The 14,602-nt window shown below is 34.3% G+C and overlaps 1 protein-coding gene across 1 annotated transcript in view; it reads left to right on the top strand.

Moving 5' to 3' along the window:
- The window catches only part of LOC145673742 (frequenin-2-like), a 70,286-nt gene that overhangs the window by 37,267 nt on the left and 18,417 nt on the right, over positions 1–14,602 (top strand). Inside the window, exon 4 of the mRNA XM_081743486.1 lies at positions 10,823–10,912. Coding sequence (XP_081599612.1) covers positions 10,823–10,912 — 90 coding nt within the window. The remainder of the gene's footprint in view (positions 1–10,822; positions 10,913–14,602) is intronic.

Raw genomic sequence — 14,602 nt, 5'->3', positions numbered from 1 at the left:
TCAGATGACTGAGAGCGCCACACGGTGGTGATTCCAGGAACTTTTTGATCAAGGTAGTATTCACTTTACTTTGAGTTTTGTGTTTACGTTCTTTGCGTTCTTATGCAACAGCGAAGTTATAAACAAGAAAACCTAATTCTTGTGGGCCTCAAACCACAGCACAAACCATCATACAACAGCATCCTTAGGGTATAGGCAATTCCCCACGACACAATACCAGGTTCAAGAGAGCTGGAATAGAGAGCCGCGCAACCAGCATCGATCACATTCACTTTGCGCTTTCACTGCTGATTGAAAGAACTTTCGCTATAGAACTAACGAATTTTGTGTTCCGATTCTAAAAATTAGCTATCGTCGAAGGCAAAATAGTGTGGTAAGAATGGGCATATTATTTTGAAGATGATTTTTGAATAATGACTAATATATTCGCCAACTACTCTGGATTCAAATGTCATTTAGCTTGAAGTTCACGTAAACTTTAGGTTATGTCCTTTGTAAAATTTGGAAAAGGACGTGAAACTAGAACCAACCTCTCCGCATTAGTATTGATTATTAGTGATTTAATCTATGAATATATAAAATAATAAATCCTTTGACTGACTTGCTGATTCACTCATCAACGTATTTCAGAAACTACTACATGTAGAAGCTTTAAATTTTTCTGGAAACATTTCCTTTGTAACTTAGACTGAAGATGAGAGTTAATTTTGTCAAATACGTATCCTAAGGACGGACTGGCGGCTTGGACTTTTTTTTTTTTTTCGTTAGCCAGATCTCCAAAATTATTAGATATTTAATCATGAAATGTTGTATATGTGTTCTCCTTGCTCTCTAGGCTATAAATAAGGCAAATGTTTGGGAATCACATATTATATGGAGGAATGAGAGCTAAAATAGCTTTTATAATGCTCGCTAGATTTCTGAAAGTACAAGCGTACAACTTTGAAACTTTGTATAAAAAGTCTTCTTGCAACCTAAGCTCTAAATAAAATGAGAAATCGGGAATTGTTTACTATAAGGCGGGATGAGTGACTTCATTGATTTTTGCCATTCTCCAGATATCCGAAACTTTAAGGTGTAGAACTTTGAAATGCTGTAAATGAGGCAAAGTTTTGGAACTGTATATTCTTAGTGGTTGCGGGGGGGGGGGGGTCAGTAGCCTTTCGTGTGTTAGTGTTATTCACTTGCATTCAGTATCGAAGACGAAGAGAAATGGAACATAGGGAGAGTAAGACATTAAAAAAATGCCTGCGGTAACACGCGGGGAAGACGTTATATTTATTAAATAAGTGGAAACTTCTACAATTGTCTTTAAATACAAATAATAACCTAGGATATACTAAGCGTATTCAAATGGAGTAAAATAACAGCTCTTATCGACACAGTTGATCCCATAGGCAGAAATACTTGAACACATTAGAAGGCCAGCGATCACAATACTTTTCAACACAATTACTATACTTGTCCAACCATTTGCTCTATTGGTACATCCAAACGTTGAAATCATTCTAAAAAAAATTTGTGTGAAGTACCTGAAACTATGTCATGACAGCTTGCTAAACTTCCAGATCTATGATGAACGGTCTTCCACCCACGTGCTTCTTCAGTGGTCCGAAGACTACTCCAGGGGAAAACGAAGTATGTATCCATGTTTGCTCTAGCAGTTTTTTGTCTATTCTCCATATCAGTGGGACGGTATGCGGTGGTATGCCTTACCGCCTCTGGTTTTTCAGTGATGAAGGCATACCACCTCTGGTTTTTCAGTGATCAAGACATATCCTCACTGGAGAGTAGATGCTAAATATCTTTAATAACTCATTTTTATATACAGTAATTGACGAATATGTTTGCAGCACGTAAAAAGATTGTTTTCTTATATATAAATAATTTCTAAGTTAACAACACCGACATTTTCGTTATCTTTTTCCTACCTTTTGTTTTTAAAATTAGGTGCCTTTAAAGAGGTTCATGTAGTTTATGTGTTGATGTCTCACATTGAGTTGTTTCATTCTTATATATGTATGTCTTCTTGTCTTAATGTATATAAAGGTCGTGTGTTGAACATGAACGAATTTAGGGGTTGTCTGCTGTGGGGAGCGGATCTTCTGGCGGTTTGGAATATCCCTCAGTCGAGTGGGGCTCGCGAGTTTCCCGCAGGCAACTGTTATGTTAGAAACTCTCGTTTTGAGTATTTTCGTGCATAATTCTCGCAAATACAAAATAAGGGATTTTTTAATTATTTTTTTTTTTCAGAAAGTTTTTGGCGGGGGATCAAAGTCTCCATGTCCCCCGTAACTACAGAGAAGCTCTCCAATGTTTTTTCAGTCATTATGTAAATAGAAATGCAATCTTTTAGACAACATACCCACAATGTATTTCAACATTTAGATAGCCGGTATGTTGAGTCAAAATCATAATAAAACATACCACCTCTGCTTTTTTTCCACTTCGAACACTGCTCTATATGCGTTCTAATGTTATTGAACTCAGTACACAAAAGCCAAACATGTGTCAGTAACATACCGTACCCTACATCTGTAACTCAGACCTCACGAAAAAGTTGCAAAAACTTGAAACGAATTATAGTGTTTCAGGTTAGCGTCCACCTACTCATCGAGTTTGATCGCGATAGGCCTGGGACAACTGTGTCCCTTCCTGTGTAAGGGTTGTTACACTCTGCACTAAATATATTGTTAATTGTGTGATTGTACAAGCAATATTTTTGTGTGAAAGCTAGTCCACAAGAAGTTTGACTTTTTAGGTGCGATTGATGTTTCCTTTGTAATTTCAATAGCGGAGCAGGCAATTGACAAGCATTACATAAATTTGGCATATAGTTCAATCAATAATTGCAGAAAAGACCCGAATCACACTTTATTCTGAAATTCAGTTTATGAACTTTTCCCGTTGTGTAGGGCTTTTTTTTTCTACAAAGGGCAGATATCGAAGCTGTTACAGAACTGTATAGTTAACTTTATGCTGTAGGATGAGCGGGAGAAAGATCTGATGTCTTGGTTTTAAATAGATTCTCATTAATATCTTAAAGCTACTCAAAATGGACTCAGGTCCTTTTTTTTTTTAGACCATTAACTTAGTTAATTCTAATGACTCTTGGAATATACAGTGGTGCCAGAATAGCAGAAGATTTTTCCGTAATAAACCATTTGAGAATGCTCGAAGAGCATTGCCAGAACGAAGATAAGAAGAATTAGTTTTTCTTGAAATTTATATGAAATTGTATATTAAATTTATTTGATTAAATTCAATAGACAATACAGTATAGGTAATTATAATAACTAATGACGCAGTAATTATTGAATCGATAACTTGTGTTGGTATTGAACCAATATTGGTATTGATCAACACCAACACCAATATTGGTATATATCAACACCAATATCATCTCTCTATAACTTATGGTTTCCGAGATATGGCTCCTTAAATCTCCCGAAATTGGAACTTTTTGGCTAATATCACTGGAACGGTAAGAGTGACGCGAAAATTCCATCACTTCTTTCAGAATGTTTTTGATGCTGGGGCCGCGGTGGCTCAGTGGTAGAGCGTTCATCTCTGGTGCTAGGGGTTTTGGGTTCAAACCCTGCTCCCGCCAAGTGAACTTTGTGGTGGACAAACACCGTGTGCGTGGGTTTTCACGGGGTTATTCCGTTTCCTCCCACTTTTTTCATTCCACCATTTCATTCATCTCTCATCATCACCGTCTCCTTTAGCCTAACCGGCATATCAGCGGGACGTAAAACTCAAACATTTCATTTCATTTTTTTTTTTTTTTTTTGTGTGTGTGTTTTGTTTTTTTTGTTTTTGATGCTCTATCGAATGGAGGGCTCGAAATTGAAAAATTCGCAAATAACAGACAGACACACAGACAAAGAGGGGAGAAACATAGAGAATTCAGTAATGAACGTTTTAAGTTCGTTGAAATCTTGGTCATTTCTACTTTCGAGCGATGAAAGAAGAGAATGAAGCGTGGTGATCGAAAAAATAAAAATATTTTAACAAATTTGCACGTTTCATGGATTCTACCTACGTATATGCCGAAAAAAAAGTTATTTTTCGGTATTTGTCCATCTGTTATTCCATTTTTCTGTTCGTACTCGTGTACACTGACCTAGAGGCTATACCGTTTAACTTATCTGCATCAAATTTAAACTTCTTTCCTTTCGTTTTTTTATAGACCCTACAAAGTGTTTTTTTTTTTTTAAAAAAAAAAGGGTAAAAATGTAAAAAAAAAACGATTTTCTCGAAAATGTCTCTAACAATTTTGTTCATTTTTCGTAACCAATATTTCGTTAACAACCCTATAAGATAGTATAAACCGTTTATTTTGGAAAAGCCCAAAGGAGTAGTTTACTGTTGGGGGGTTGAGTTTTTTCTAGGAAGATTTGCTCTAGAACGATTCAGGCAATTTTGTTCATATTTCATAAATAATGTTATCTTAATAAACCAACGATAGTATAAATCATTATTCAATTATTTTTCAAATATCACTAGAAGTAGGTTTGCTCGTGGGGCGAATTTCTTCTATACAAAGTTTCCTGAAAAGTCTATTATAATTTGGTTATATTTCGTTAATGAATGTTTCCGTAGTAACTACAACATGGTATAATCCCACTTGAGAAAGCAAGAAAGTATGGTGTAGTGATCCGTACCCTTTATTTCCTGGTTCTGCAAGCAGAAGAGAAATGTTTTACATGTTAAAAATAACCGTGAATTTTGGTAATATTTGCAAACACTTCATTTTGAATTTAAGAGAACTTCTAGTGTGTTTCTAATGAAAAACATAGGATTTTTGAAATTATAATACTAGACACAATATTATACACTAAGACTATATTGAAAATATACTAAAAAGTTTCTAGACTTTGAAGCACTTGTTACTCCCAAGGTTACCTTCCCTATTATTGGCAATGAATTTAAAGATGCCTCGAAAGCAAACGCGGATTTTTTATTGTCAAGTAACCATAGATTTCCTATCATTTACCTAACATTTAGCAAAAATTCTTAGGGTCATCAAATTGTATGAGGCTCAGGTTGGCACGTCATGTGGCCAGGATGGAAGAAAACAGGAACACTTTCAAAGTTTTAACTGGAAATCCAATCGGAAAACGACCATTAGGAATAGCTAGGCTCAGGTGGGTGGACAACATTAAAATGAATCTCGCAGAAATAGGAATACAAAGTAGAAACTGAATCCAGTTGGCTAAGGATAGAAGTCAGTGGAGAGCTTTTGTGAATGCGGCAATGAACCTTCGGGTTCCATAGTCCATAGAGTTAATTATTTAGTTATTTAGTAACCATTGCTTGGTGTTTTAGGAAGTGCATCTCAAAAATAATGTTTCTAGAAAACAACTACATAGGCTTGATTAAAAATGGCATACAGGATGTCCACAAAGTTTGACTGAGGGCTATTTTCCCAGAAATGGTCCAAAGTTGGAGATTTCTGCTAACAGGTAGTGCATGTACGATGCGGGTCCATTAACGGAAGTGCTCGAACTCAGGGGTAAAAGTGGACCTAAAAAGGTAGAGGGACGGTAGATAGCGGCATGATTTCACGCCGTCCTCCTGCCTATCTTTGCTCATTGTAATTTTTTAGAAAGTGGGGAGACTCCGTTCATATTTTTGGAGGTGGGGGACGGCGTCCCCTGCGTTCCCCTCACTTTTACCCCTGCTCGAAGTAAGTTGGTGCCCTCTGGGGGCTGGACAGAAGGGCAACTTAAAAATGTTGACTGGGAAGGTATTTCAAATAGGATGGCATTCGAAATCTCGGAATAAACTACGTCTGGAAACGTTCATCCCGTATAGATGCAAGAAAGGTCTCACGAATGTTCACAGGTCAAACTACAAGTAAAATGTCTATCACTATTTGACCTAAACCCAAAATATCTGTTTCCAAATATAGCTGTTTTAAAGTTGAAAACCATAGCTGAAATCGCTTTGGCATTATTAATTAATGCCAATACTTTTTATGTTCTTTCTAGTATTTTAATATGTTTTTACTCCTATACATAATTTTACTGTTCTTGGGCTGTTCATTTTTCTGTATTAACTTACAAAAAACTCCAATTCACGGAGTTAGTAACTTCTCCAGCAACGACGACAATATATATGAAAATGAATGCGAGTTTCTGTATAATTTCATAACACTATAACTACTGAACCAATTACTGTATTATAATATTTGGCATGATTATCAACTTTAGTTTTCCAAAGGATCTTATGATAATACATTGATACTTTTATCATGAGAGTGAGAAAAGTACAGATTTGACAGCAAATGTAATATAAAACGATCGATGTTAGTTTCAATTCCATAGTTTTAGGGGTTGCTGAGATGAATAGTGGCACTCCGGATCCTGTTTAAGATCAAGTTCGGCCCCTAGTGACATGGGGACGATAAGAGATGAGGGGAAGAGTGGGTGATATTAAAGACTGTTGTCATTACATTATCACTAAAATGGATATCGTAATAGGAGAGGGGTTCAAATACTTCCAAAGACTTGTTATATCGGTGCAAGAAACGGATGTTTCAGTTAATAGTAACATCAAAATGTTATATTTTCCATTATATTGAACTGTCAATCATTGTCATAATTTAATTCAGTTATACGTACTCATATGTAAGGTATCAAAATGACGGACAAACTTATTTACGTAAAATGGAACAAGAAGATAAAATAGGTCAAAAAGGTAGTGTCTCATTTATTCGTTCATTTTCATAACTACTTTACACATACAAGTCAATTTACGATAAATCATTTAAATATCAACAATAATGGAAAAGCCGGGACTGGTGGGTATTCCTGTAATCGAGATGTGTAGGAGGAGAAATAGTGTGGTGAGGAAGGACTTGCATTGTGAGGGTTGGTCTTGTACGATTGTCTGTACATCCGAAAATTAAATGCCTTCAACTCCCAGTCGTGGTTAGATGTCCATATTAATAGTATGTAGGGCAAATATATCCAATTTCGTATCATTCCTAATTTCCCAGTAGTAGGCCGCGGTGGCTCAGTGGTAGAGCGTTCGCTTCTGGTGCATGGGATGACATTGGTTCGATCCCAGCTCGTGCTACGTGAACTTTGTGGTGCATAAACACCATGTGCGTGGGTTTTATCGGGGTTCTCCCGTTTCCTGCCACTTTCTTCGTTCCACCATTTCATTCATTTTTCATCACCGTCTCCTTTAGTATAGCCGGCATAACAGTTGGACATAAAACTTAAAACTTAAAGATTTAATTTCGCAGTATCTCATAAAATGAAATAATACAAATTCTTGAAAGGTTGCAAGAGTATTTTTCATCATTGATAATCGAAGAGAGGCATCCTGTTATAAGAAGGTATATTTCCTTCTCTGTCATCTGGAGGATTTCTAAGAAACTAGATGAAATATAACAAGTGTTGTGGGTGTTTCGGTATGTTAGGATGTGAAGCAAAGCTCCCAATTTTACCAGTTTTTCATAAACAGATTTTAGTGTTTATTTAAATCATCTGTGTGTCAATGTGGGAGAGTAATAACAAGGATTGTTATGTCAGTCTCAAAATTTCCCAAGAAATAATTGAAAGCCAGTTACAGGCTTAATTACAGCGAGTTTTTTTTTTTTTTTTTTTTCGGTACAACTGAAAATGATGAGATAAAAGTAAACTCTTTCGCTAGAAACGTTATCAAACAACACGTAGCAGTGTTGCGTTTTTGTTGTGAGAATATAAACTTTATAAGCGCTCGTAAACATTTAGAATTATTACTAGAACATTTTACTGTTCTGCTACTTGAAGAAGGGGATGTACTCTGGGGAAGCCAGGTGATCATTGATGCTTACCGTTTCAGTATTAAAACAGTTCTTGGATTTACAGTATGTATATTTTATACGTAAGCTTGTATGTAGTCTATTTACAGTTACAACTATGACAATTGAGATTTCTGTGAGGTAAAAATGACAAAAAAACAATAGGGAAGACAGATATTTATGTCAAAAAATTTGTTTATTTCTCACTAGATCTGCCATGTAGTCTAGTTATTTATTTATTTATTTATTTTTGAGTCCTGCATTGTTTATTTAATTATATCTATACATTTTTGTCCTATTATTCAATATGTCTTTTATGAGGGTCATTATCTTCGAATACTTTATCCTGTGTAGTTACATTTGCTTACTTTAGCTAATTTCAAGGATTCAAAGATCTATACAAATATACTTTACTGGTATTGATTTTGAGACATGACATATAACCCAGTTAGAAATGAATTTGAAATGAAATGAAAAATGAAATCTTTACGTTTTACGTCCCACGATTATGCCGGTTAGGCTAAAGAAGACGGTGATGATGAGAGATGAATGAAATGGTGGAACGAAGAAAGTGGGAGGAAACGGGAGAACCCCGAGAAAACCCACGAGCACGGTATTTGTCCACCACAAAGTCCACACGGCACGAGCTGGGATCGAACCAGGGACCCCAAGCACCGGAGGTGAACGCTCTACCACTGAGCCACCGCGCCCCCCTAGAAATGAATTTGTTACATATGAGAACACTCAGACATTTTCGACATCATACAAATATACTGTATGATGTCGAAAATGTCTGAATGTTCTCATATGTAACAAATTCATAGACTACCGCACTAAGCTTTCTCGTTCTCACTTCTTAAATTGACTCATATTGTGTTGTAGTTTTTACGAAAACATTTAGTAATGAAATCTGAACAAAAATTTAATAGGCGTTTTCAGAAAACTTGGTGTCCAAGAAAACTCATCCCATGATCAAAGTACTCCTGTGGTTCCTTTTAAAAAATGAAAAATGTATAAATCATGTTGTGAGCTTATAAACGGAAGATTTATCTATGAGGTATGAACAAAATTATCTGAGTCATTTTTCAGAAAATCAACCCGGAGAACTCACCCCCTAGGGTAAGCTCCTCTTGTGATTTTTTAAAAATGAAAAGTGATTTATAACATATTGTAAGTTTCTTAATAAAACATTTACTTTTGAAACAAGAATAAACTTGCTTGAGTCGCTCCAGATTAAGAGAAACCCTGCAAAAGCTCTTCTCTAGAAGCAAATTTTCCCTTCTGAATTTTTAAATTTAAAAAGAAAAATCATACCATATTGTAGATTTGTTATTGAAACATTTACTTATTTACTCAATTACCCACTTTGCTTGGTTAAAATTAAAAAAAAAAAAAAAAAAAAAAGCAATGTGTTCCGTTAGTCACTTTTTACTATTACTGAAACACTCCTTGATAGACGATGCTTTTTGTGTTACAGTCTTCAACCAGAACATATAAATTTTCGAGATTTCCAACTCGAGGCATTGACACATAAAGTTGTCCGTCTGAGCTAAAGTTTCGGGTCCGAATTCCGATTTAAACTGCATCGGAAGTATCACCGTTCATCTCAGTGACCCCGAAAACTATAGGTTCAGCACTAATATCAGTCATTTTCTTCGATCATTTATATATATACATATATATATATATATATATATATATATATATATCCCCTTCCCCTCCCCAAGTTGTACCGTCAAAGTGAAATAAAAACCATTTCAGGCCCGAACCTCATCTATGTTGAAAATTTGATCGAGATCGGTCAAGTGGTTCAACAGCAGTCACTTTCATTTTTATATATATAGATTGCCTTAGTCGTTTTTGAAAAAATCGTCAGACAAGAGTAAACTACCCTCCTCTGAATTTTTAAATGAGAAGTGATTTATTCAGCTTGAAGCTTTCTTAATGAAACATTTATTTCTGGAGTGTGAACAAAATAGTCTGAATAGTTTTCGATAAAATCGTCTGAATAGTTTTTGATAAAATCGTCTGAGAAAGCTCACTCCTCAGAATAAACTACCCCTTGTGGATTTTCCCAGAGAAATTGTTTATACGATATTATAGCACTGATAATTAAATATTAATTTATGAAAAGTGAAGAAAATCGTTAAAGCTATTTCGAGAAAATCAGATTTTTTAAAACGTTTTACTGTTCAGTAAGCTATCCTTATTTTGGGTTAGTTATACACTGGGTAGATGAGTAAAAACATGTTTATAACTAGAGACCGGATGTATAGGCATTAAAAACCTGGAAAATAGGCAGGCAAATAGGCACTTAAAATTTTTAAAAAATAGGCAGTAAAATAGGCACTAAAATGTAACTCGACATAATGAAGATAAGTACTCAATAAAATTTAAAAAAATAGATTCAAGTCATAAATAATGTTCAAAGAATATAGAAACATATCTGATTGTTAATACCTTCTTTTACTATATATATAAAAACAAAGCTTGACATGTATTCCATGTATATTTGGTAAATACAGTATATACAGCACTTTATCACTGGACATAATAGTCGAAATTATATACACTTTATCAGTACATACACCAGTCCAAAGTTTTACAGCACTTTATCAATACACATAGCAATCCAAAGTTTAGCGACATCTTATCACTACATACAACACTTACATTTTTCGGAAGAGACAGAATCCTTTCCTGAAATACTAAATTACATATTTTCTCCCAATAAATTCTTATTTTGAAGAAAATGTATAGAATAGACAACATTAGGCACTAAATCAATTATTTAGGCAGGCATGGTTGAAGTAGGTGAAATAGTCCAAATAAAATTGGCTTCAATTGAAACTATAACTCCTCATATAAACTTTAAAACGTTATTTTTGATCATATCTTTAATATTAAAAATAAGCAATTTGCCTAAGATCCGGTCTCTATTTATAACATACGTATTATGGATGAGAGTTGAACTTCTTGCTGAGATTGTTTTCATATATCTTTTTTTTAATTTTATTTTTTCAGGGTTTTATTACGATATACAAACAGTTCTTTCCAAATGGAGATCCCACCAAGTTTGCCAGTCTGGTTTTTCGTGTTTTTGACTCTAACGGGGTAAGAATAATTTCTTTAATTTCTATTTATAAAATTATTTTGATTACACAAGAAGTGTTAACTCTACTGATTTTGTGAGTTTCAAAATTATTCTTATTTCTTCAAGTCCCTAATGTCATTGGAATAGTTATTGTAGATTTTGTGTCATATATATATATATATATATATATCTGTATTTATTCTTTACGTATTTTACCTCAATTTTTTTCTGTCAAGTGTAAATTCTAAATATATTACGTACAAGTAACAATCAAAATACAGATATCAAATATTCCTGATGATTAGAGGGGTCCTGTCACCACAGCATGGTGTCTTTAGGATGCTGATCGAGAATCAAGCTTCTAGATATGAAGGTTATCTGCGAATATATTGAATAAAGCAGTCGGGGATATACAAGGTCAAGTGGAGGTCTTTCAGCTTGAGAGTGTGGCGTGGAACTACAAACTTCATTCAATATATACAGGGTGTTTCAAAACAACACCGACAACGTTTGGGAGGTGATTCCTGACACGAAGATAAGACAAAAGGTATAGACCAACCTGGGTGCGCAAATGCTTCCTTTCGGAGTTACAGGCTACCGAAAATATGAATAAATGAAGTTTAAGGGTCCATAACTTCAAAACTATAGAACCTACCGTAGTTGGGTCAAGACTTCACTTAGGAACTAACATGTGTCCTAACCAAAAATACATGTTTCAGAATCCTGCGGTACTCACGCAACAATTTTTATAGAGGGAGTTTGGTTACGAGCATATAATTTGAAGTACTCACCTCTCTAAAAATTGTTGCGTGAATAACGCAGAATTCTGAAACTTAGTAGGTTGGTCTATACTTTTTGCCTTATCCTGGTGTCAGGAATCACCTTCCAAACGTTATTGGTGTTGTTTTGAAACACCCTGCATATTATTTATTTATCCATAAAGAGCCAAAGGTAGGAATTCGATTTAGTTAGAGATGTAAAATTAGATGTGTACATTCTTGAATAAAAATGAGAGAATACGAGTTTCAGCGTTTTCAAAAATCTGGGCAAAACATTTGAGTTGCCTTTTCCTTCCTTACATACGTATTAAAAAAAAAAAAAAAAAAAAAAAAAAAAACTTTATTAATTTCTCTCGAGCTCTCTTGTAGTTAAGCAGCTAGCGTACACATCTTTGGCGTGGGAGACCCGGGGTTTGGGATCTCCCAAATTAAGCAAAGCTCCATATTTAGTACTTTGTAAACAAATATAAAGAAATTTTAATATTTTAAAAATTGTCTCTTTTCCTCTCTTAGAAGGGAATTTTTGAATACGCTGAAACAAATTTTCTGTTATGTTTTCTTTAAAAGAATTTATGTGCTGAATTTCACATCCCCAACTATGGAAATGCTCACATTCAGTACTTCCTGAATAAACAAAGGATAATTTGGGTAGAAATGTTCCCGTGTCCCCCTCAGGAGAAAACTTTCCAGAAACGCTTAAACACGTATTCTCTTATTTTTAGTTAAGAATTTATTAAATTCTCCAAAGCTTTCGACAAAATTGACATCCATTTGTTTCTTTACAAGCTATCCGACAGATTTAATCTTCATGACAAATTCCTGTATCTGCTAAAGGATTATTTCACTGATCATATGCAACGTATTGTTCTGCGAGATGCATCACCCAAATTTGTCCCAGTTCTTTTTGGAGTTCCCCAGGGTAGTGTTCTAGAACCACTGCTATTTCTTCTTTACATGGATGATCTCCCTTCTTTCCTGTTTTTACCACCTACGAACATTCTTCTCTTTGCTGACGATTGTAAAATTTTCCATAAAACACCTACCGTAGATGATGTCGTACGACTTCAACAAATTCTTGCTAAACTTATGAATGGTGTGCAACCTGGAATTTAAAACTAAAGCTCAAAATTTTGTGCTCTTAGTATTTCCGTGAAGAAAAATAAAATTTGTCGCAGATATTGTATTAATAACAGTCGCGAAAGAGTCGCAACACATAAAGACCTCGCAGTATTATTCGACGAGAAACTTACATTTGCTGATCCCATCACCCTTACTGTTAAGAGTGCTATGAGAATACTGAGTATTCTTTAGAGATTTACTGAAATTTGCAATCTCAAATCACCCAGTATTTTCTTCAAAGCTTTTGTATCGTCTAAAATTGAATATTCCTCACCGATATGGAATATGGCCTGTGCTTCAAACTTATCCCGTTTTGATTCTCTCCTTAGCTTTTTCTTGCCATTGTCAAACAAAATGTTCCTTCAGTGCGTAGTTTTCATAAAACAGAGCTCCTAAACGAACTCAATATTCAGACTCCACTTACTCGATGTATGGTGGCGAACTTGCTCTTTCTCCATAAAATTATAAACTGCAAAACTAACTCCGAATTGTTGGTCTCCGTTTTCAATTTTCGCGTACCTTCTCGCCTTATTCGCAGTCATACGTTACATACGTAACACCCAGATTATCAATTAGGCAACGTTCCTTATACTTTAGGCTGGCGTTATTGTATGATAGTTTATTGTCAGATGTTGATATTTTTTACCCTGAAATCATTTTATAAACAAATCTCTGTAAATAGGGTACATATTCTATCCATATATTCTTTTATTTTACTTTTCTTCTTTCTTTTCTGTTATTTCTTATATACTTTGTTACATTATTTCACTGTAAAATAGACATTGATCTCTATCTGAAACATTTATAAATAAACAAATCCCTGAATTCGGCACTTTGTGGAGATATAAAGATAAAAATGTATATTATTAAAAAAAAGTTGCCCTTTTCCTCCTTAGGAGTTTTTTTTTTTCTTTTTTTAAATCTGAAATACGTGTTTTCTTATTTTTAATTAAACTGCTAAGTGCCGAAATTCAGGTCTCCAGCTTAAACAAATCTTTACATTCGTCATTTTCATATTTAACAAAAGGAAATTTGAGTATTTAGAAATGACACTGATGTTCCTCTTAAAAGTGTAATTTTCAAAAACGCTGAAACGCATACTTTTTTTATATATATAGTTTTAATGAAGAGTGTAGTGTAGAGTTACATATCTCTGACGTCAGGGATTCGTGTGATATACAATTCTTGGCAAAATGTTTGGACCCCTTTACTTCCCTTAAGACATATATTTACAAAACTGCTTCTGTATCCCTTGTTTTTGTGATAAAGGAAGTATTCTGTCGAACTTTCAAGTTTATTTTTCTAATAGTATGACCTGAGGGATGTAATGGAAATTCCTCAGTACAACAATTATTCATTAACTTCAAGAAGGCCAACGATCCGGTTAGGAGGGAAACATTGTACAATGTCCTCACCGAATTTGGTAGGACTATACCAAAAAAAGATGTGTTTAAATGAAACCCAAAGTAAAGTTCGAGTACGCAAATTCTTGTTCACGACATTTCATGTCGAGAATGGCCTGTAGCAAAGAGATGTATCCTGGCCATTATTATTAATTTTTATTCCGAAATATACGAATAATAATAATAATAATAATAATAATAATAATAATAATAATAATAATAATAATAATAATAATAATAATAATAATAATAATAATAATAATAATAATAATAATAATAATTCTTAAGTTAGTTAGTAAGCTTAAGTCTTTTTTCTCTTCCGATATTGCACTTTCTTTTTTGTCTTAGTTACGAGCTTTAATTTACATGTCATGTGTAATCTTTTACATTTTTTGTATGTTTATATCTG

Source organism: Thermobia domestica, chromosome 17 (assembly GCF_964235325.1).
Source record: "Thermobia domestica chromosome 17, izTheDome1.hap1.1, whole genome shotgun sequence".
Lineage (NCBI taxonomy): Eukaryota > Metazoa > Arthropoda > Insecta > Zygentoma > Lepismatidae > Thermobia > Thermobia domestica.
This window is presented reverse-complemented; position numbering and strand designations above follow the sequence as displayed.